This window comes from Malaclemys terrapin, chromosome 17 (genome assembly GCF_027887155.1).
Source record: "Malaclemys terrapin pileata isolate rMalTer1 chromosome 17, rMalTer1.hap1, whole genome shotgun sequence".
Taxonomy (NCBI): Eukaryota; Metazoa; Chordata; order Testudines; family Emydidae; genus Malaclemys; species Malaclemys terrapin.
The window spans coordinates 11,356,833-11,381,231 of NC_071521.1; the positions used below are offsets into that span (position 1 = coordinate 11,356,833).

Here is a 24,399-nt window from a genome sequence, read left to right on the forward strand (position 1 = left end):
TAACTCAAAAAGTGTTCCAGCCAAAACAAGCAACTCTTTATTAGACCATGTCCTAACAGAAAGAGAAACTGACCACAGAACTAAAAATTAACCTTGATCATATTTATAATGTCCAAGCAGAATAAAGTACAAACATTATTTATATTATATATATACACACATACATAAACACACACACGGTGCTTTAATACAGCCAGTTTCACAAAACTGAAAACAATTATGAGTGAACTGAGCTGGGAAGAAGAATTTAATCAGAAAAATGTGTATGATAATTAGCAATCATTTAAGAATACCTTACTGGATGAGCAAAAAGTCACAACTGAGGAAGGCAGCCAGACTGGTTTAAAAAAAGACCTGGTTTAGAGGGGAAGTGAAGGCAGTTATAAAAATGAATTTTATATATAAATAAAACAAATGGAAGAAACGGGAAACTCTTAGTAATTAATATAAATCAGAAGTTGGTAATTGTAGAAAATTGATAAGGGAAGCAAAGGGACACAAGATGACATCTATGGCCAGCACTGTTAAGGACCATAAGATGTTTTATTTTATATATATATGAATGAATATATTGAACAGAAAGAATCCCTCCAGTGGTATTGGTCCATTACTAGATGGATATAGTAGAATTATCAAATAATAATGCAGAAAAGGCAGATGTGTTCAATAAATATTTCTGTTCTGCATTTGGGGAAAAAGATTATATAGTCTCATTATATGATAATGATATCTCTTTTTCCATCCCACTAGTATTTCTGGAGGACGTTAAACAGAAACTACTAAGGTTTAAAACTTTTAAATCAGCAGGCCCAAATAACCTCCATTCAAGAGTTTTAAAAGAGCTAGCTGAGACACTTGCTGGATCATTAATGTTGATTTTCTGTAAGTCTTGGAACACTGGGGAAGGTCCAGAAGACTGGAAGAAAGCTAATGTTGTGCCAATTTAAAAAAAAAGGGTAAAATGGGATGGCCTGGGAAACTATAGGTCTGTCAGCCCGACATCAATACCAGGCAAGATAATGAAGTAGCTGATATGGGATTTAATAAAGATTAAAGGAAGGTAATGTAATTAATGCAAATCAACATGGGTTTATGGAAAATAAATCTTGTCAAACTCACTTGATTTTTTTGGGTGAGATTACAAGTTTGGTTGGTAAAGGTAATAGTGTTGATATAATACTTTGACTTGGTACCACACAACATTTTGATTATAAAACTCGAATATAAAATTAACATGGCATACATTAAATGGATTAAAAACTGGTGAACTGACAGATCTCAAAATGTAACTGTAAACCAGGAATTGTCATCAAGAGGGTATGTTTCCAGTTAGGTGCTGCAGGAATCAGTTCTTGGTCCTACGCTATTTAATATTTTTATCCATTACCTGGAAGAAAACCAAACCATTCCTTATAAAATTTGCATAGGACATAAAAATTGGGAAAGTGGTAAATAGTCAAGAGGATAGGTCACTGATTCAGAGGGATCTGGATCTCTGGGTAAACTGGGCACAAGCAAACAATGTGTGTTTTAATACAGCTAAACGTATACATCTAGGAACAAAGAATGTAGGCCATACTTACAGGATGGGGACTCTATCCCAGGAAGCAGTGAGTCTGAAAAAGATTTGGGGTCTTGGCAGATAATAAGCTGAACACGAGCTTCCAGTGTGATGCTGTGGCCAAAAGAGATAATGCAGTCCTGGGGTGCATGAACTGGGTAATCTTGAGTAGGAGTAGAGAATTATTTTTCCCCAGTATTTGGCGCCAGTGTGACCACTCCAGGAATACTGTGTCCAGTGCTTATACCCATAATTCAAGAAGGATGTTGATATATTGGAGAGAGTTCAGAGAAGAGCCCCGAGAGTGATTAAAGCATTAGAAAACATCTAGTATGGTGACAGGCTCAAGGAGCTCCATGTATTTAACCTAACAAAGAGAAGGTCCGGGGTGACTTGATGACAGTCTGTAAGTACCTACCATGGGAAACAAATATTTAATAGTGGGCTCTTCAATCTAGCAGTGAAAGGTGTAACATGATCCACTGGCTAGAAGCTGAATTCAGACAAATTCAGACTGGAAATAAGGCATATATTTTGACAGCGGGGGTAATTAACTATTGGAAAATTTACCATGGATTGTGGTAGATTCTCCGTCACTGACCATTTTAAAATCAATATTGGATTTTTTTCTAAAATAATATGTTCTCAGAATTGTTTTGGAGAAGTTCTATGGCCAGTGTTGTATAGGAGATCAGACTAGACGATCACAATGGTCCCTTCTGGCCTTGAAATCAATGTCTATGAATGAAAACAGTATTAAAGAAGAGTGGCACAGACCTGCATTGCATAGAATTAGTAGTTCTGTAGACTGGTTCGGCCCTGTCTACACAGGCAAAATAAAACTATTTTATATCCAAGTCTGGCCACTACTGGATCTCCCAACATGATAGTTTTTAATTAACATAGGGGGGAAAAAAATCTTACAAGGGATGGAAAAAGAAAGAAGCAGGGAAAAGTAAGCTTCTGCCACTTGTTCTTGCTGATATTAGAGCTGAACGAGTAATTCAGAACCAGCAACCATATTTTACAAATTCGCACTCTATTATTTAGATATCTACAAGCAAATCACAATTTCTTCAATTTGATGTATTAGAAATTATTCATGTCTTTTGTGATTTTTTTCATCTATAAATTAATTGGGAACATTTCTCTGGTGAATACTTGACTCTCTAGCAACAGTTAGCTGTGATTGGTCAAGTTAAGTCACATGGTTTGGTTTCTGTTCCCTGATTTGATGAGTGAACAACATACTTCTGGAATGCATATTATTTGAACTTCAGTAGCACTTAGAGGCCCCAAAGAAGATCAGGGACCCACTGCACTGGTGTCTGTACAAATACATAGTGAAAGACAGTCCCTGTCCTGAAGAGTTTATAACGGAAATAAATAAGACAGACAAAGATAGAAGAAAAGCAATGTTATCCTTATTTTACAGATGGAATTAAGTAATTTGCTTAAGGTCACACAGGACATCTGTGGCAGAGCCAGGAAACCAGATCTCTCAATTCCCAATCTGGTGCCTTAACCACAAGGCCAATCCTCTCTATCTAATCATGCATACAAATTTAAAATTCAGGTTTCCACAAATACTTATACATGTGACTTGGAAATTCGCTTTCCATGAGCATTCGTGGAAGCGAAACTCAGTTGCATGAACTCTTGAGGAAAGCAAACACAAAAGGCATACGGGTCTGATCAAAATGAATTAAAACAATACAACTGAATATTGAAAGAAAATATTTTGCAGTATTCAACCAGCTCTGGTGATCTAAATTAAATGTAAGATTCTTTTCAAGCATCTAGGCTCCTTTAGATTTCATTCTTAACTTCAAGAGTGGCTTCTCCCCCATCCCCTTTTCCCCTCCAAAAGAGAGACCCTTCTGCAGGCAAAACTAAATTCAAGGCCTGCAGATATGGCTTTGTTTATTTTATCAGCAGTAAGATCCCTTGAAATTTTACAACCATAAATGGTAGAGCCATGTTCGCTTTGTATACTGTAGTTAATGAAAATCACCTGGTTTTGAAAACACATGGAGCCACATATACCATGAAAATTCTCCTCATCCCCGTAAATGAGAATAAACTGATGAGCTTAGGCTAACTTTGAAAATGAGAAGTCTCTCGGTTCTAGCTCCAACTCAAAAGTGGAGGAAGGACTTCTCTGTTAAGGTCCACGACCACACAATCTGGCTGCTCCTCTCACAACGCAGAGTCACACAATATACCAGAGGCCTAAGCAAAGGGATTCCAGACTTTAGGAATCCAGCTGTTAGGCCTAAAGGAGCCAAGACTTCCCCCAGAATCCACTTCAAACAGCCACAGTTTTGAACTTACCTTCCAAATAGCAGCTGGAGGAAGAGGAAAGTCCTTTTTTCGATTTGCAACCCACCAATTTCAAGCAAATCTCCAACATTTTCATTTGTTAGTTTGGCTTCGGCTTGTGTGTTCTCTCCCCTCCCCCTTAGGTTTCACATACACAAAAAAGAGTTTCCCGTTAAGAGATCTAAAAATCCAGCACTCTTAAAGCCATGAAAAGAATAAGCCAGAGAGACAGATAATCCACAGGGCCCATAGTACCAGTCCCAGAAACTTAACTCAAGTTTTGCTCCCCTTTTGTTAACTTTTGTCGGGAGAGAGAAAAAAAAAATCCTACTAAGTTGGAAGTGGTTACTTCTTGCGGCAGCTCCAAAACTCTGCCATTCTTTCCCTCATACTCTCACTCCGTTAGGCACTTCGTGCAGGCAGAGCTGCTTACGTTAAACTGCCAACAAAGGGCCCCCTTCAGGCTTTGGCTGTCTGACTTCATGACATCAGATAGGCTAGTAACGCCCACAGCATACTTAACCCCTCATTGTTCCAACTTGCCTAGGATTCAGGTCAACAGCAGGATTCTACTAACATATTTCTTCAGTCATGTCCAGAGAACAAATCAACACGTCTTCCTTGCCCTGGGAGCAACGACAGCGTCACTTGAGGCATTTCCTTAGAGTCAAAGAAACGCAAAACAAAGTAGGGGCTAATTATTATTATTTATATAACCCCATAGGTGTATATGGGCAATTACAGCAGTAAGAATGCACAGACTGGCAAAGGACAGACAATGTCCCAGTGCCAAAGAGCAACAGCACTTCACACTAATATTTTGAACTTTACTCCTGTGCAGAGGAGCAACGCTGGCAGGCATTCCCATTCACCACACTAAGTAGAATGCAGGAGAGGAATAGGCATTATTCCCCAGGACGTACAATTCTGACACCACTGTGATATTTACGGTTGTATAGACTCACATACCTAGACCTCAAGTAATGATACTTTCTGAATAATTGTTACACAGAGGGGCAATACTTCTGAGAACCCCAATGGCCTCTCCCACCCTTAACTCTGCTTTGCTTTGCAGGTTTGTGAAGGGTATGATTTTGCTTGCTGCTCTCCCCAATTTTGTATTTGTGGTATGTCCAACCCATGTGTGGCTCGGCTCCTCTTGTCTACATTGATGTACCTCCCTTTGTTTAAATACATACATGCTTTTACATTGTTCTACACCAGTGGTTTTCAACCTTTTTTCATTTGCGGACCCCTAAAAATTTTTGAATGGAGGTGTGGACCCCTTTGGAAATCAGACATAATCTGCAGACCCCCAGGGGTCTCCAGGCTACAGGTTGAAAACCATTGTTCTATGGTAACAGCCACCTTTCGTGGACCCCTTAGATGTAGTCTGTGGATCTCCACAGGTCCGTGGACCACAGGTTGAAAACCACAGCAGACATAAAATGGAATATATGTAATATGTATTCTTCTAATTCTTAAACAAACAAAAACAAAAAAACACTTCAGCAGATCACATAGGTACACACCATGCAAACATGACTAGAGCTCTTGGGATTCACAAAGAGGAGTGACCCCAGTATGACTTCATATTTTCCCTCCATGTGTTCCCTGCCCTGAAAGCGTCTCTCCATATTTGTTTTAATAAGTAATCGCGCCAAAATAAACTAACTATTGCACTTCTCCCTTCCCTCTAACGTTTCCAAATATTTAATATTTCAAGGGAAACTCTGCATGTCTCCAGCATCTGAGAAGCATGTATCTAACACAGCAAACACAAAGTCCAGATTCTCCATATACATTATTTTAGAGCATTGGTTTGCTTCAGAGTTCTGGTCTGTGGAGGTGCATTCTCCTAACAGCACAGCTTGGAAAGAAATCACCAGTCCCTCAACCCATGCCATTTTTTAAAACTCTAAGAAACAGTTACTGATCACACCACCAGATGCATTATTTCTATAGCATAAATCACTTTGCACCCCCGTTTCTGGTTTTATCCACACATCTCAAAACATTGTAAAAAAAATAAAAATAAAAACAAATGGGTGAGCACTATTATCCCTAACTCTGTGACTCAGTTTAAGTAACTTCCTCAAGTTCACAGTCAGTGGTAGAGACAAGGACAAAACTCTGATCTCTTCACATCAAGTATAGTGCCCAGCCCACTGCCCAGTGCTACCTCCCTTAAAAAGGAAAAAAGATTATTGCAATTCACTCAAGGCTCTGCTTGAGCTGTGCTCTGGAGGTAAATGAACTTAGCCCTCAGTTGCTCTTGGATCTTTGCTATCTACTCACTCAGAGACCATTTATTTTCCAAATAGATATTGTATGCACCGAGTTTACACTTTTGAAAGATTTAAGCCATTGAATTGTGAAAAGGATTAAACCAAAATATTGCGAGGAGGGTTATGCAAGACACACAAGTGACCCAGTCATCACGTGCTGATGCTAGGAGTATCACATTTAGGGAACCATGATGGAGTAGCAACAAGTAACGGATCTGAATCTCATGTTGTAATGTTTACTTATACTGACCTATTCTACTTTTCCATGTCATGAATCTTCTCTAATATCCTATCCTTTCGACTGCAGCTGCAGGAATGCAGAATTCCAGTGGAATTACCAAGACTGCCTCCATTAACACTCAACAGCCTCATTATGAATAAGGTAATACAAGCAATGCCAATGGAATGAATAAGGATTACATTTATGATGTGAAGTGATTCGTGCTCAATGCTTTTAAGCCAGGTTTCAAATTCTCTTTATTCCCTTCCTTAGATACAGGCAATAGCTATATCAACACCTAAACATACTTCTGAAGAGAGCACATTCAATTCCCTATTACTAAAATCTGAACATTTAAAATGGGTGGGTATATTCAAGATTTCTGAGTAGTTTCTTAAATTTCCTTGTCAAGATTACAGACACTTCCATCTAGTACAGTCCTTTTAGTGATTGAGTGGAGTATGTGGCATGGATATTCTGTCAACTAATGTAGTTGCTTTTCCTTTTCATTGTTACTATGCATTTAATATACAAAGAATGAGACCATATTGACACAATGATATTACATCTATCTAGTTTGTTTGCTCTCTATGCAGTGATTTAACTATGTTAAACTGAAGTGCATCTAAGGCTACATCTACACTACAGGGGGGTCGATTTAAGATACGCAAATTCAGCTACGTGAATAGCGTAGCTGAATTCGACATATCGCAGCCGACTTACCCCGCTGTGAGGATGGCAGCAAAATCGACCTCTGCGGCTTCCCGTCGATGGCGCTTACTCCCACCTCCGCTGGTGGAGTAAGAGCGTCGATTCGGGGATTGATTGTCGCGTCCCAACGGGACGCGATAAATCGATCCCCGAGAGGTCGATTTCTACCCGCCGATTCAGGCGGGTAGTGTAGACCCAGCCTAAACCTCTTTGTTATGTTGGTTTAAGGTACTTTCCTTGTTAATCATTGCATCCACACAGCTCTACCCTTGTTCTAATTAACTGCTCAGCATTCTGGGCAGATATCCCATGGTGCAATGTTCCTCAGCTCAGCTCTGTGACTTTTCTCACAGGGCATTGTGGGATGGCTACTGGAAACTAGAGGAATTCTGGGACTGATGGGGGCAGGGTCAAACTAAAATTCCCATGATTCATATCCTGGCTTCCATTAATTTTGCCACTGCCATTTTTGAACTTCTATCAGATAGGGTAGAGGATCCACTGCAGAGTGCCGTGATCATGGCAGTAATTAATACAAACAAGATGATGCATGTGCATTTGGTTAACAAGGAAAGTACACTAGCAAAACCAAGTGATCTGAAGTGCTTCCATACAAATATAGTTAAATTGGCAATGGGACCAGCACCAGGAGTGCTCCCTTGTCTTCATTTGCTCTGACAGTGTCTTGTAGATATCTGCATTCTAGTGACTCTTCTCCAGATTGGATTAAATATGCTGCTCTCCAAAGAGGGCAATTAAGTCCAGGACTTCTGAAGGAGTCTACATGAAAGGCACAGGGGGCCATGGTAGCTATATCGGATACGTAAATTCATTACTACCTGGTATCAGAAAGGATTACTCATGGCTGCCTGCCACCATTTCAATGAAGAGAGGACATCAGGACAAGATGATCCCAAAGCAATGGTGGGGCACAGAGGTACACAGACAGGTCGATTCAGGTGTGAAGCAATGCAGTGTGGAATAGTAACGGAGGGACTGCCAGAAGTGATATAGTTAGGAATGAACACACTCATCATGAAGTGGACTTCCCCCATTCCAAGACTGCTATGACATTTTGGTTTAAAAAGAGGTTGTGTGCGGACGCAAGGCACTTCGGGGTGAGCTGATTACAACTACGCTGATGTAACACTGCTATATAGATGAGGCCTGAGTAGCCAATAGTTGGACTTTACTGATGACACTACTATGTCGACGCGAGAGTTTCTCCCGACGGTGTAGCTAATCCAAAGCCTCAAGAGGCAGTAGCTAGGTCGAGAGGTGAAGCTCTCTTGTCAACATAGCACCGTCTACACAGGGTTCAATATAACTATGTCTGGGGCCCTACCAAATTCACAGCCATGAAAAATGCATCGCAGACTGCAAAATCTGATCCCCCCCCATTCCACCCCCCGTGAAATCTGGTCTTCTGGGTGATTTTACTCTATACTATACATATTTCACAGGGGAGACCAGCATTTCTCAAATTGAGGGTCGTGACCCAAAAAGAGAGTTGCAGGGGGGGTCCAAAGGTTATGGGGGGGGAGGGTCATGGTATTGCCACCCTTACTGTTGCACTGCCTTCAGAGCTGGACAGTGGTGGCTGCTGACAGAGGGCCGAGCTCTACAGGCAGTAGCACAGAAGTAAGGGTGGCAATACCATGCCATGCCAGCCTTACTTCTGCGCTGCTGTTGGCAGCTGCTCTGCCTTCAGAGTTGGGCTCCGGGCCAGCAGCCGCTGTTCTCCAGTTGCCCAGCTCTGAAGGCAGCGCCGCCGCCAGCAGCAGTGCAGACGTAAGGATGGCAGTACAGCAACCTCCCTCCCCCCCCCCCGCCCCAAACTCCTTTTTGGGTTGAGACCCCTACAATTACAACACCATGGAATTTCAGATTTAAAAAGCTGAAATCATGAAATTTACAATTTTTATAATCCTCCGATCGTGAAACTGACCAAAATTGACAGTGAATTTGGCAGGACGCTAACTATGTCCCTCAGGAGTGTGGATTTTTCACCTGAGCAACGTAGTTATACTGATATAGGTCTGTAGTGTTGATCTGGCCTAAGACAACTTTATTTCTGAATGAGAGTGCCCACTCAAGGGTTTAATGTGCTTTTACTCACGCACGTTCAATTCACCCCAATAGTTAAGTTGGCTATACTTCCCACATAGACAGGCCCTTCGTGATCCCATTCCTGTCAACTTCATCCGTTCCCTCCTCATTTTCCCTACTGTGTGTTACTCTCACTTGGATCAGGACAAACTAGATTGTAAGCATTGGGGGCAAGGACCTTAGTCTCTATTTATACTGTGCTGTAAAAATAATGGGTACTGGATAAACAAAAATCACAGTGGTGCCATTACATGCACAATGATCTTCTAATTGTTAAACCAATTAACCCCTTTTAAACCCACACACACAAAACCTGGTCAACAGAAGTGTGCTGATTTCAGGATTATAGTGACCGATTCAACCGTAAAGTCAGTTGTTCTAGGACATAAGAGCATAAAACATTCATGCAAGTCTTGTATGAGCTTTTGTAATATGCAATTATTATTTTATTTCTTACTTTTTAAAATTACTTCCGGAGGTCTGGGCACCAATTCTTCCAGAAGACCATGCAAGTTAAACACCACTAACGTGCATGATGGCTGCAATGGGAGGATCAGACTCCATAAGCAGAAAGTGAATTCTGGGATGATCTCACAGTAAAGAGGAGATGGCGTAAATTTTGCTATGATCACATTAAAAGCAGACAGTGCTTTTCACCCATTTTCAAGTGCAGCTGAACTTTATTTTAAAATCCGCATCTGAGATTTTAAAAAGGCAGCAGCTTTTGAGTCCCCAGAGTAGTAGCAGTTGTTTGTTTTCTGAACACATGTGTTAAATGCACAAGGATGGAAAATGTCAGTTGAAAGACATGCAGCATAAGCTAGAGGATAAAGAAAGGGACTGAATGAGAAAACAGACATCCTGTACCCAACTTCGGTGCAAACTTGATTGGTGTCATTTTAAACTCTGTGCCTCAGTTACCCCATCTGTAAATGGGGCTTATCACTTCACAGGAAGTGTTAGGGAGAGTTAATTCATTGATTGGAGAGCACTTTGTGATCCTTGGAAGGATAGGGCAACAGAACTAGAAAGGCTTTATTAATAATACACATCTTAATATGCCACTGCTCCTGGTCTATGATCCACACAAGCAAGACCAAATTGCATTATAGCACAGTCAAAGAATTACCGTGTTAGACTGCTCTGCTGTGACATGGAAGGTTTCACAGTGCAGGTGGACCCTATAAAATGGGATTTATAACATAATTTAACACCATCCCTAGCGCCTCCCCCACAAAAAAGTCACTGTCCACACTGATCATGGAAAACATGCTAGATCTTGTGAACAACCACTATGTTTTAAAATACAATTGTAGCCAGTACCATTTTGATCCCAGCGCAAATGGAATGTTTCCTCCCCTCCATGGGCTAGTCCACCCTTCTTTTAGACACTGATTTAACTGTAAGGGTCAACCAGGGTCCTCAAACTGCTGTGGTGGTCTCCATTTGTCAATTTTTTTTTGACAGATACCGAGGTCTCTGATACTGGGGACTAGCAACTGAGGAGCTCTGGTGGGGTTAACTCTGACTTGCGATGTCATCAGTCCCATGCAGCACAGAATTCTTTGTCTGATGCAGACCAAATTTTAAACCAGCTTGCAATGAATAAAACTTCAGCGCACTATGCATAATTAGGTAACAAGAACTTCACTTTTATATGCCAAGGAAAACATGGAAAAATCTTAGACTGGACTCACCACGATCAGTAAAGTTAAAGCTAACACAGATCATATGGGGTGGCCAAACTTACTGACCCTCCGAGCTGCATACAATAATCTTCAGACGTTTGAGAACCGAACACACCCCATGGGGCTGAAGCGCTGAGCCGCAGCAGGTGCACCCCACGGGGCTGAAGTACCAACCTCCCTTCCAGACTGGGCAGAAGCCCTTAGCCCAGAGGTCCCCAAACTGTGGGGCGCGCCTCCCAAGAAGGGTGCAATGAACGTTCGGGGGGGAGGGGGCGCAATGGGTCCAGGCCAGCCCCCACGGATGGTGAGGAGGGAGCACCACCCAGCCCCGCCCCCAGTTCTGCTCCAGCCTTGCTCCCACACCTGGCCCCATCCCCAGCCATGGCCCCCACTATGGCTCAGCTGCCACTCCCCTCCTGCCCCTACCCCCAGCCTTGGCCCCTCGCTGCGGCTCCATTCCCAGCCTGGGGGCAGGGACAGGATGGGGCTGGGAACAGAGCCACACCCGGCCACGGGCCGAGCTTCCCCACTCCTCCCCCCAACGGCCTGTCTGCAGCTCCACCCTTGAAAAGTTTGGGGACCACTGCCTTAGCCCCAGCATCCTGCTGCAGGGCAAAAGCCGTGAACTGCCCCCACCCAGTCTGGTAGGCGGAGAATGAAGCTGCACTTCGACTGTACAAGAGCCGCATGTGGCCCACCGAGCTGGGATTCCCGCCCCCGGCATTATAGAGCCTGCTAATTACGCTATGTGTACACTATCAATTTTTGTCAACAGAAGTGATGGCGACACCCAAAAGTCAACATAATAAAATCAGAATCTTATGTTCACACTTGCTCCCTCTTGTCAGCAGCTTGCAGCCACAGTGGGGGCACCATTGACAATGTGAGCAGTGCACTGTGGGTACCTATCCTATAGTCTAGCTTGACACCTCCTTTTGCTAGGTGTTGCGGGAAGGCACATCTTGGGACCTGATTAAATGTCCCATGATGCACTGCTTTGTGTCCTAGCAGTCCATGGGCTTCCAGCTTGCTTTCGCCGCAGTTTTGCATCGGCCATTCTCTGCTCTGCACCCTGGCATCTTTGTGGGAAGGGATGAATCCCACACTGCTCTCAAATGCTCTGTTAACTGTCATGAAGACAGTTAATTGTCAAGTTCCTAACTGAAGACGACTCGCAGGCACCCAACATTCTGCGTGACATGGATAGGAGCAACTTGAGATTGCTTTTGGCATTCACAGAGCAGCTGCATAGGTTCAACTATCGCTGCTGGGCTCAGGAAACAAGCACTGAATGGTGGGATCATATCGTCATGCAGGTGTGTGATGATGAGCAGTGGCTACAGCACTTTTGGATGCGGAAAGTCACCTTCCTGGAACTGTGTGCGGAGCTCGCCCTAGACCTGCGGAACCAGGATACCAGAATGAGAGCTGCCCTCTCGGTAGAGAAGAGTGTGGCAATCGCTGTGTGGAAGCTGGTGACTCCAGACTGCTCCCGTCGGTCATGAATCAATTTGGAGTGGGGAAGTCGACCGTTGGGGCTGCATTAATTCAAGTGTGCAGGGCAATTAATCGCATCCTGCTATGAAAGACCATGACTCTGGGAAATGTGAATGAAATAGTGGATGGCTTTGCAGAAATGGGGTTCCCTAACTGTGTGTGGGGGGCAAGGGATGGCACACACATTCCAATTTTGGCACCAGACCATCTTGCGACAGAGTACATCAATAGGAAGGGGTACTTCTCCATGGTGTTTCACTGACATCAACGCAGGGTGGTCCGGGAAGGTGCATGACGCCCGCATCTTCAGGAACACCGACCGGTACAGAAAACTACAAGCGGGGGCTTTCTTTCCAAACCAGAAGATTACAGTTGGGGATGTTGAAATGCCCATAGTGATCCCGGGAGACCCAGCATATCCTTTACAGCCGTGGCTCATGAGCCACGGGACACCTGGCAGCAACTACAGGCTCACTAGGTGCCAGATGACAGTTGAATGTGCCTTTGGCAGATTCAAGGCGAGCTGGCGATGCTTTTATGGTAAGCTAAACTTTAATGAGGATAATATTCCCATGGTCACAGCCGTGTGCTGTACGTTGCATAACATCTATGAAGATAAGGGTGAAAGGTTTGTTCGAGGATACCAGGGCTGTCAGAGGAGCCCAGAGGGAGGCAATTCGAATCAGGAAGGCTTTAAGGCAGCACTTTGACAATAAGCACCAGTAATGTATATCTCTGTCAGAGGTGCTAGTTTTCCTAGGACACAATGTTGTCATTTTGGGCCTTATATTTCTGTCAGACAAGGATAACAATGCCTGTGCATGTATTGGTGGTAGTGCCTGCAATCTCAATTTGTAGAAAAAAAATAAAGGTGATTCACCATTAGAGAACTTTGCTTTTATTGAACAAGAAACAGCGCATACACACACACAGATGCCTAATGGGAAAGGAAGAACCACGGAAGGACAGACTTTCACAACCGTGTGTAGGTCCGGCTATCATTGTGAAAGTTGTTCGAGGGGGTGGAGTGAAGGGGAAACCAAGAACTCCCAGAAAGTGGAAAGGAATGTGTGGGCGGAGTTTTGGGGGGGGATGTCATGGAAAAGTGTTCTGAATGTGCTGCAGGGGAGGGCGAGACAGATCTGCTCAGTCTGCAGCCCTATTAAGGACTGCAGCATCTGTGTTTGCTCCTCCATTACAGTAATCATCCTCTCAGTTGCATCTTTAACAAATGCTTGATTCTCTATTCTGTCCTGCCATTCAGCTTCCCAGCACGCCTTACGTTCCCTTTTTTCTGCATTGGAGCACTGCAATACCTCCCAGAACATGTCTTCTTTGCTGCATGTTGGGCACTTTCTTATCTGGCGGAGATGCTCAGCGGGGGTGCGTGGGGTGTTCCTGAAGGCCACATCTGGTGAAGCACAGGGGACAATGCACAGAAGCGGGATTGTTAAATTCACGCACAGCATTGAAACGTTTCAGTAAAATATACCTTTTGAAACACTGCAATCACTTTCTCACTGACCCTAGCCAGGCACACATCTCCATGAACAGCCAAAGCATAGTGAGTGTTGGCGAGGCGGGGGGGGATTGAGGGGAGGGGCTGCTCTGTATGGGGAAAAGAACGCACTCTCTGCAAGGGTTGTGGTGCAGCATTCTATGGAAAAAATTCTAAAATTCTCCCACACTTTTCCACAGGCGGGAGTCATTCTAGCAGACATCTCACGGCTAAGGGTAAGCAGGGAAACGAGGGTACATCTACTCCATGCTTGTGGCTTCCGCCCTGCTCCCTATGCTGCTCACCTATGTGCCGCTTTGGTCCCTGCACAAGTGATTGCCAAATGGCACGAGAAAGTTTCCTACAATGGGGAAAGGAACAAAGCTGTTCTGCCATGGAACCTTCAGCGGAGGATTACAGAGTACCTCCAGGAAACTTTCCTGGAGATCTCGCTGGAGGATTCCCATGAAATCTGTGTGCATCAACACCATTCTGCCGTACCCATTAGCTACACAGGGAAATGTCCACCTCACAGAAACATAGCCAGCCTCCCACATTTCTACATCCTGAACCCATCTCCACGCTACACAAGCCACAGCCACTTATCAGGTATCTCATCTCCTGCTTCTTGCTCCCTGGAGAGCGACTGCTGAGACTGGCTAGACACCTCTGGAGTGGAGAACACTTCCTGACTGCCTGCCCCACCAGGAGCTGCACATCCTCGTTTAACTCCACCTCTTCATCAATAACTTCGTGCTCCGGGTTAGGTCCTCTTTCCGCCGCCTCTGTTCCCTCCGAAGTATCCACAGGGCTCTTGGCAGTGGAGTTGCCACTGAGGATAGCATCCAGCTCCTTATAGAACTGGCAGGTCTTAGGTGAAACACTGGAGCAACGGTTTACCTCCCTTGCCTTATGGTTCGCCTGCCTCAGCTCTTTTATCTTCGCTCTGCCCTACAGCCGGTTCCAATCATAGCTCTCTTTGCACAAGCCTCGAGAAATGTGCCAGCAGGTATCCCAATTCCTATGGATCAAGCGCAGCTGGGACTGCGCAGCCTCCTCTCCCCATATACTGATCAGATCCAACAGCTCCGCAGCGGTCCAAGAGGGGGAGCGTTTAGTGCAATAACCTGCTATGGTCACCTGGGACGATGCGATGAGACCTCTCCACGCTGAGACAGCAGGAAACAGAATTTCAAAAATTCCCAGGGCTTCTAAGAGGGAGGGGCAGATGGTCCTTTGCCTGGCTGCAGGGCAGTGCAGTTCAAACCACTGACCAGAGTGGTCAGGATGGGCATTGTGGGACACCTCCTAGAGGTCAATTAAAGTGATGAGATCAAGCGTGATGTCTACACTGGCACTTTGTCGAGAAAAACGTAGAGGAAAAAGATGTAAGTCTCTCGCTGTGGTGGAGGTATTTAGTTGCCAAAACGGGGCATCTTTCCAGACAAAAGTCGCATTGCAGAATGTACGCACGTACTATTTGGTCAACAAAAAGCAGTTTTTGGTGACAAAACTTGGTAGTATAGACAAGGCCTTAAAGATAATCTCAGATTTAAACAATCTCTCTTGACTCAATTGCTTTCTAGTCCTGATCATTACTCAGTGACACCTTGTTAACAGGCAAAACGTATCCCATAAGACTATTGTTTTAATGCATACTCAAACATTCCTTGCTTACTGCTTCCCTAACAATTGCTGTACTATACTAAAAGGCAATTATGTCTGGAGACAATGTTTTATTTTTAATACCTAGCACACGTAGTTTGTGAGAAAAGGCTCTCTCAGCATTCTAACATGCTAAGCATATATTACTGAGCCAAACCTTTTGGGTTTGTTCACAGAGCTAGCGCATGTCTACACTAGAAAGTTAAGTCAACCTATCTTAGGCTAGGTCTACACTGGGGGGAGGGGGGTGGATCGATTTAAGATACGCAAATTCAGCAACGCGAATAGCGTAGCTGAATTCGATGTATCCTATTACCCTTACCCCGCTGTGAGGACGGTGGCAAATCGACCGCGGCAGCTCCCCCGGCGACAGTGCTTACTCCTCCTGACGAAGTGGGAGAACGCGCGTCGATTCGGGGATCGATTTAACCGTCTAGATGAGACGCGATAAATTGATCCCTGAGAGATAGATTTCTACCCGCCAATCGGGGCGGGTAGTGTAGATTAGCCCTTAGGTCGACTTACAACCCATGTCCACACTACCCTCCTTCCGTCAGTGGTGTGCATCCTCACCAGGAGTGCTTCCATAGACTGGGCTGCCCATCCCCCAGGCTCTCGGCTCCCAGCTCCTCACTGAGCTGGGAGCCCGTCAGGGAGCACTGCACCCATAGACTGGGTGGCTCCCAGCATGGAGCCAGGAGTCTCAGTGCAGCTGCTGGGTTCCTCAGGGGGAGCTAGGAGCCTCTGGGCAGGTGCAGCCCGGCTCGGACCTAGGAGCCTGGGCAGCAGCCAGGCTGGGGAAGCTGGGACCCGGGAGTGGAGGGAGCAGCCTGGCTCAGAACGGGGAGTGTGTGGCCTGGCTGGGAGTGGGGAGCCAGGGGGCCAGCCAGGCTTCATGCTGGAGCTGTAAAATTGACAAGAATGACAGCCAACAGCCGATATAAGTAACGCAGTGTCTACATGGACACTGCGTTGCTCTAACTACACCAACATAAGCCCTATGCCTCTGATGGAAGTGGAGTTATTATGTCCGTGTAGTAGGGCACTTACATTGGTGGGGGAAAATGTCAGCGTACACACCACAGCCTAATTAGACTGACAAACTGCCTTACGTCAACTTAACTATGTAGCGTAGGGCAAGCCCAAGAATAGGGCCCAATCCACCAAGGCGCTGAGCACTCTCAGCGTCCACTGACTTCAGTTGGAGATACAAATTCATCACCTCGCTGGTTCAGGCCCATAATCTAATACAGCTGAGCAGAGGAATCATCACTAGGAAACATCACACTCTCCATACATGCCACTTCTTTTTCTAGAATTCACATCCCCACACTACCACAAAGGAACCAAAACAAGAATACTCATACGATAGATGTTTTACCCTATGGGTCAGCAGCAGTAGATTGCAGAGGGACTATAGGCCTGTTAATCTACCTGAAAAATTCCTTGTGAATAACATGGCAGAAGCCTTCTTTTCAATCTCTCCCCATAATGGTAAACATGGGACTCTCTCACTGCTATACTTAAGGTCTGTCCACATTGGCGTTGTCTACAATAGAAAGTTTAGTACCATTTCTGCAACAGTGCAGCTGAAAATCACTGGTAGCGAGGGTGTATGCACTAGTGTAGATATAGCTCAGGTATTTTTCCAACATGTCTTGAAAACCTGCTCAACTGAAGCTTCTTGCCACCACCTTCAAAGTACTACATAACTCTACCTCTCCCTACTTCTCCATCCTTGCAGGAGCGGCGGAAGCGCCGTGGAAGTGGAAGTGGGTGTGGGTGTGTGGTGCAGCACTAGGATTACCAATCCTCCAGGATTGCCCTGGAGTCTCCAGGAATCACAGATTAATCTTTAGAGATTATGTCATGTGATCAAACCTCCAGGAATACCTCCAGCCAAAACTGGCAACCCTAGGGACCACAGGCACCTGAACAGTGGCCCCACCCCCTGCCGTACCACACAGCACACCCACCCATCCCCAGATCCCATCCCTTCTCCCTGAGCCCCAGTACAGCCCCTTTCCCCGAGTCCCCATGCTCTGTTCGCTCCTCTTGCCCCTTGCTGCTCGCCCTTATGGCCAGTAAAAAGGGGGGAGGGGGCATGGCCCCCTGGCTCCTCCTGTTCCGGCACCCCTGAATCCTTGTCTTGTTTCATATCAGCTTTGCCCATTCTGCCTGATGCCAGTGTTGTCTACCTTTCTTCAGCCTCTCATTCAGACATCTCTATGCCTTGTATGCAATTACATGCATGAAACACCTTTCCTAAGCCTATCCACAGGCCATTACACCTTCTCTGCGTTATGACCCTTCATAGACCCACTTTGGCTGCAACCCCTAAAAAAAAATAGATGACTAAGAAGAGTGAGGAGTAATACTGAATACTTCATATAGTCTATTAGTGAGCATAACCGCTTACTTCTACTCTGACCACTCTACAGAGGTGCTGTACCGCTTCCCCCTGTCTGTCTGACTTTAGTTTGTCAACTCCATGGGGCAAGACAATGCTTTGTTTCCAGAAGCACCCACAATACAGTTTCCAACAGTAAAGACATAAAATAAATAAAAGCACATACAAGCATAATGAAATGTTAGCAATTCTGCAAGTTAGATATTCCAAGAGCCACTATGATAAAATAGATGAGGCCCAGAAAAGAATTCTGGGCTAATAATCATGAAAATAAAGCACACCCAGCAGTTCAACTGAAAAACAAAAACCTTTTGCAATACATGTGTATTTGTTGCTTTTACCTCCTTCATCTAACAGATGTTTGTTATTTGCAGTTCTCACAACTGAAGGAGTCAATTGACAAATGGTGGGATTAGAGACATGGGCTGTTAAACTATCTGAAATTCCTTTCAAGTAACATGCCAGAATCCTTGTCTTCAAGGTGGTGGCAAAGGGGCTGTACCTGAAGCGTAAGATCTTGAAGTCACCACTTAATGATATCCTCCTTTCTAACTTCAGAGTGTCAGTAAGAAACAAAATTGCATTTAGTATCAGCGTTTGAACGCTTTATGGTTTTAAAACCCAAATCAGACAAGGCATTGAAAGATTTTGAAACATTTGTAAACAAAGAAAGGAAAGAGGATCTTTGGAATTTCTAGCATCCATATGGAAGTAGTTCTGAAAGGCAAAAATCACAAAACCACACCTTTGTTGTATTGACTTTGCTTTCTTTATCTGGACAGCCTATCAAATAAGTTTTAAGAAGGGAGTGGAAATTGGGAGTTTGAGAGTGATGTGGAGAGTTGTTGCTAGTTTGAGGATTTTATTTAAGCGTGTACTATAATATTTGCTGCCAGATCAGAGAACATGGAACATATTTTAAGGCAACAAGGACATAATCAAAATAGATACATACCTGGAAAAATCCAGAAAATGAAAAGTAAGCTTTTCCACCACGTACTGACTCTTTGGTAATTGTGGGAACATTTTTTGTAATTTAAGAAAATGAGAAAGGAAAGGAAGGGTTAAATGAAACACACCAACGGGGGTGAAACCAAAATAGCATTGTTCAAAACAGATGGGTTCATGTAAGGATCATCGTTTAACCTTGCATGATTTTTAGTACAACAGCACACACAACAAGCAGCAAGTCTGTAAAAGTGTGGTTGATTCTTGATGGTAAGGAAGTAGTTAATTTCTTCTAGTCAAGGGCTGAAAAACCTGCCAAAGCAGAAGACCAGGCCTGAAAGATCAAATTACATCTGAGGAGGGGGTGGAAGGGGAGAATAAGAAAAGAAAACAAGTATTCTGAACCTCTGCACAGTATTAGACCCAGCAGGGATTAGAGGAACATGGAGGAGCCAATATTTATCCAAGTTCTCTCCAGCACAGTTGAAATGGACTGTAAACATATATGCTATTCTTCTTCTTATTAAAATATTTTCAGATGGATAGGAACCACCGGCTGTAGCCGGCACTGACAACTATGGTACAAAAATTACTTTTTAAAAATGGTTTGAGCAGTTGAGGATCTCCATCCCCCACCCCCACCCATTTAATTGCTATTCATTTTGTCCTCAAGGTTAAAAAAACAAACACTCAAGGAGGAAATGAAACCAGCAGAGTGCTCTGCTATTAGTTTGCTCAATAGCACTATTACCACCTACACACAAGAAAGTCAAGTTTCGAAAAGCAATAACATTTGAAGGGTAGCCTGAATGATCAAGAGAATGTACATATTGATAACGCATCCAGACCTAATCATCAATCGTGCACACCAAGACCTTGGTCAACACTGGAGAAGCATTAGGAACCTTCTCATTAATTTAAAACCAGCGGTTCTCAAACTTCATTGCACCGTGATCCCCTTCCGACAACAAATATTACTACATGACCCCAGGATGGGGACCGAAGGCCAAGCCCACCTGAGCCCCGCCGCCCCAGCAGGTGGGGGCCAAAGTTCAAGCCCAAGGGCTTCTGCCCTGGGTGGGGGAGAGGGCGCATGTAACCTGAGTCCTGGGCAGTGGGGCTTGGGCTCAGCCTTGCTGAGGCCCAGGGCTAACACCAGCCTTGGCGACCCCATTAAAATGGGGTCCTGACCCACAATTTGAGAACCCCTGATTTAAACCTTTGGCCACCTCAGGAGGAAATAACCTAGTCAGTGGCTAGTTGCTTGCAAAGAAACGCACTGCATAAACAGCTGTGAGGTTTGAGAAGACTGTGACTGCAATGATAAGCCATTAGGGGCATAGTTTCAGTCTAAACATTTCTGTTGCACTTTCTTAATCACCAACTGCTCAGAGACCTCATTGCCTAAATTCCTAAAATACAGAAAAAAAATAGTCTATATATTTCCACCTTCCCCGAGCAAATAACCATTTCTAGTGTTGGTTCAATTCTTTGGCCCTGAAGATTCTCGAGGTAAATTAAGTCACATAGGAATAGACAACTTTATATCTCCAAGTACAGTATGAACATTTTCATCTATATTTCATGACAGCAAAAGGGTGGGTTACAAGTAGCTAACAGCAACTTCCAAGCGCAGGTTCACTGCTCGCCAATATTCCACTCAAATTAGTCCTTACACACTAATGCAATGTTTGCTGGCAAATCCAACAAGAGTTAAGAACAAACACAATGCTAATTTTAGCAAATTTCAATTTCTCTTCTATCTTTAAAAATCCCACAAACAGACAATCTGTTCATAGTTCATCAGTATCTGGAGACTTTATGGTAAAAAGTAAATCACAAGGGCCATTATTCTCTTGGGCTCCAAAGGTTCACACCTGGGTATACAGTTACTCCCACATGGAGTAACATTATCCCTGGACAGAAGCCTTTCAGACCAGGGACTATATATTTTCTAACATTTTATGAGGATTGCAAAATGGCTTCCTTTACAAGCCAGTGCTTTCCAACCAGAAACTCAAGGCTGAGATAAGCCTTTAATTGAGGTGTGCGTACATTCTATGAGAAAACAGAGGTGAGTTTACAACCATCCTGATTTCAAGATTTTTTTCCCCCTACAGTGACTTTTTTTTTTTTTTTAAACCACAGTATATATTTTGTCTCAGACTCCCACAGATTTACTTACAAAATCCCAGTTCACCTGAAGTATTAATTACTCATTATTTCCAGTTTGAGAAAATGAATAAATACCCCTTAGAGGAAAAAGATTTCAGTTAAATAGACTTGCCTGTGGCTATGCTCCCCTTTAAATATTTCAGCATTTTATTTTGTTGGCTGGAGACAATACAAATGTTGTAGGATTCATGCCGGGAATGTGCAGTAGGGGCAGGACTAGTATTTCACTTTGATTGGTAATGTTACTGAGACTGTAGCTAAATGGGGGAAATTTGAGAAAAATAGCAGCTACTTTATTGTCAAAGGCAAATAGCAAAAATGGGCAACTCTTGTTCACGTGCAAGTTGGGGCACTGGTGCGGAAGAACAACTGTCCATCATGCTTCCTTATTACTTAGTGAATTGGCACAAGGGATGCAGTTCAAATGTGGAAAAATGAACCAATGAAAATAAAAATCAAGAGAATACACTTTAAATCTCTAAACAAAGCCTCACTGAAGAAAAATACAGGTTCTAATTTGCAGTCTTTTGCAAAAGTAAACTGATCCTGTCTAGCATTGTTTTCTGTGCGGTGCATTGTTAAAAATGAAACAGAGGTCCAATATAGACATAACTGGGAAAAGTTCTTTAATTAATCTCTTTCCAGATGAGTTTCTTTGATGGGAGTGAGTATGTTTTTGATTTTAGATGTAGAAAAATTGCACGAGGGTAAGCAGTATGTCCACTTAAGATCTTAACTATACAGAAAATAAGGCAGAGAAAGACAGAATAAGAAAGGCAAGGATAGAGACTGAAAAAAGGAAGAAAAAAAAATCAACATTCCTGATCTCTGGAGAGTCAGAACTCTGTATTCCAGCTCACAAGGAATAGGAGATTCTTTCCTTTCACCCTCTTTCTTTTCCTTACCTATCTACCATTAATTAGACCCATTCATAGGGCAGATTCGTTACATGTGGTCAGAGGTTTACAGCAGTTGGTATGAATAGAGATAGTCGATTCTTCCAGTCCACATCGTACACAGAAAATAAAGCAAAGTATAGACGTATAAATGAATAGCAACATCGGGCACCCCAGAGGTTATCTGACTCTGTTCCCATGCTGGCCTAATAGTTGCCAAGTCTTACATTTTAGACTCAATGAAGTGACTTGATGGTTTCCAAGAGAAGCAGATTTTTGAAATCTTACACAAGTAATTAGAAACAAACGAGCCACGTAAAATGCCTAAATCATTGTTCTGAATACCTGATTCATAGATGAATTGTTCTGGATACTTGATTCATAGATTTATATTAATCAAGTATTCAGAACAATGCATCTAGACATTTTACCTGACTAGTTTATTTCTAATTACTTGTGTAAGATTTCAAAAATCTGCTTTTTTAGAAACCATCAAGTGACTCAACTGAGACTAAAATGTAAAATGTACAGCTGTGGTGCACCTATTTTTGGTGACACACAATAATTCATTCTTTTAAAAAATAGTCTAGTGAAGCTAACCTTCGAATACACAAGTGCAATGCTCTCTTCCTGAATTTGTGGGCAGCCATCTTCAAACCAAAGTTTTTATATAGGTGACCTAAATCCATTCCCCTCAATGGTGAGGTGTTGATTTTTAACAACCAATTATATGCAAACAGTATTAACTACGTTGCTGCTGATCATTTTAGCAGAAATTCCCAGCTACTGTGCTTATCCAGAATGGCTGGATATCCCGAAAGTTAGAGATGGAAAAGACTCATTAGTTCTACAGTATACAACCCACAAAGGAGAGAGTAGGTACGAAGTATATGAGACTTCCTGATTTTGTTCAGCCTGTCTAGCACACTTAGGGATTGCTGCAGCAGGCAGATAGAGAAGCTGTTCTGAAACTCAGCAATGATCACCGCTCTGCCAGTCTGAAGCTACTTCCTGGCTTTGAAACAGCTGAGAAAATATTATTTTCCAATATTTAAAAATATTAAACTTCAAAGTAGGGAACCTTTACCTGCTGCAGCTGAAGGAGACAAGGAAGCATGGACCTTTGAATGCAGCTGCCAGCATTCAAATAGACAGCTTCAGCATCCTGCTTGTAGATTTGCCCACAAATCCTACAGAAACATGAGACTGATAGTCATTGCTATATGAACGGACCAAGAAGGATTAAGACTCATTTGATCAACCGTTCAGAGAATTTCAAGGGGATAAAACATTTGTGGTGTTTACAGACCTACTTCCATCTGAATCACAAGAAGCTGCATGCAAAGTTCAGCTAGAATTGAGTGACTTACATTGTTCCAATCCAAGTATGGTGAAGGAAATTGCTTGAATTTCTAGAGAGTTGTGTGACTGAAATCCAGATCTGTGAGAGGGGTGCTGTTTATTAAAACCTCTTTGGAAGTACTTACATGTGAGAGACCTGTTTTCAAACGAGGAGTGCCACCTGCAACTATCCCTGCAGATATTGTCTAAAAGTTTCATTATTATATATAACAATTGTATAAATAAATGCACAGCTTTTTTCCATCTCTGATCAAAGTACAACGCATATTTATTCTAGTTTTTATGCCAGTGACATGAAGCTCTGGTAAACTGCAGAAACTCATTTCTGGAAAAGCTGTAAACCACTAGTGTATGCTTTCATTAATGCTTTCTTGCTGTTCTTAACATGTATCACCTATACTACATTCTTAAAAGGCGATCACAAATCCAGGTATATGGACAAATCAGCCTACAGATTTTAACTACTGGTGGGACAGACGTGCATCAGGCACATTTGGTTTTTCAAACAGTTAATTTAGTTCTGAACATGATAAAAATTAGTACAACACACAGTGGGTCAGGCCCTCAGCAGCACTGGGGTAGCTTTGTGAAGCACTAATGGTGTCTTTGTCCCCCTGGACAATTCCCTCTGCGTAGGGGAATCCTTCAGTGACAGAGCTGTCATAATGGCTCTTACACCACCCCCTCTGTAGTTGGTGAAGCGGAAAGGCTGTTGGAAGGGGGAGAAGCAAGGGTCTCCCTATATTCCAGCAATCTACAGCTACTGAAACAGAGGATCTGGGAACTAACCCAGCACAGCTTACCATAGGAAGGACAGCACACAAAGGTGGCTTAAGGCCTCCTTTGCACAACTTTCACCCCCCAAGCTGCAATAAGCACTCCTTGACTGTAGCTCACAATCTGGCTGGGTGCGTTGGATCCCCCCACCCAAAAACACACACTTGTCTTAAGTTCTCTTCCAAAGCCAAACATCTGGAGTGCTCAGAATGATGTTCAGTCAAGTTAACGCCACTGGATAGCAGTAGATTGCATGCGTTCAATTTAACCAC

At 43.5% G+C, this 24,399-nt stretch overlaps 1 protein-coding gene across 2 annotated transcripts in view; it reads right to left on the minus strand.

Annotated features, from left to right (window-relative positions):
- ABL1 (ABL proto-oncogene 1, non-receptor tyrosine kinase) overlaps window positions 1-24,399 on the minus strand; it is a 119,001-nt gene that overhangs the window by 40,444 nt on the left and 54,158 nt on the right. Inside the window, exon 1 of one of the 2 annotated variants that reach the window (XM_054007540.1) lies at window positions 3,896-4,302. The exons of the other annotated variant lie outside the window; for it this stretch is intronic. Within the exon in view, the coding sequence (XP_053863515.1) occupies window positions 3,896-3,980 (85 nt within the window). The 5' untranslated portion in view covers window positions 3,981-4,302. Of the gene's footprint in view, window positions 1-3,895; window positions 4,303-24,399 lie in introns of those variants that run through there. 2 annotated transcript variants of the gene reach the window in all.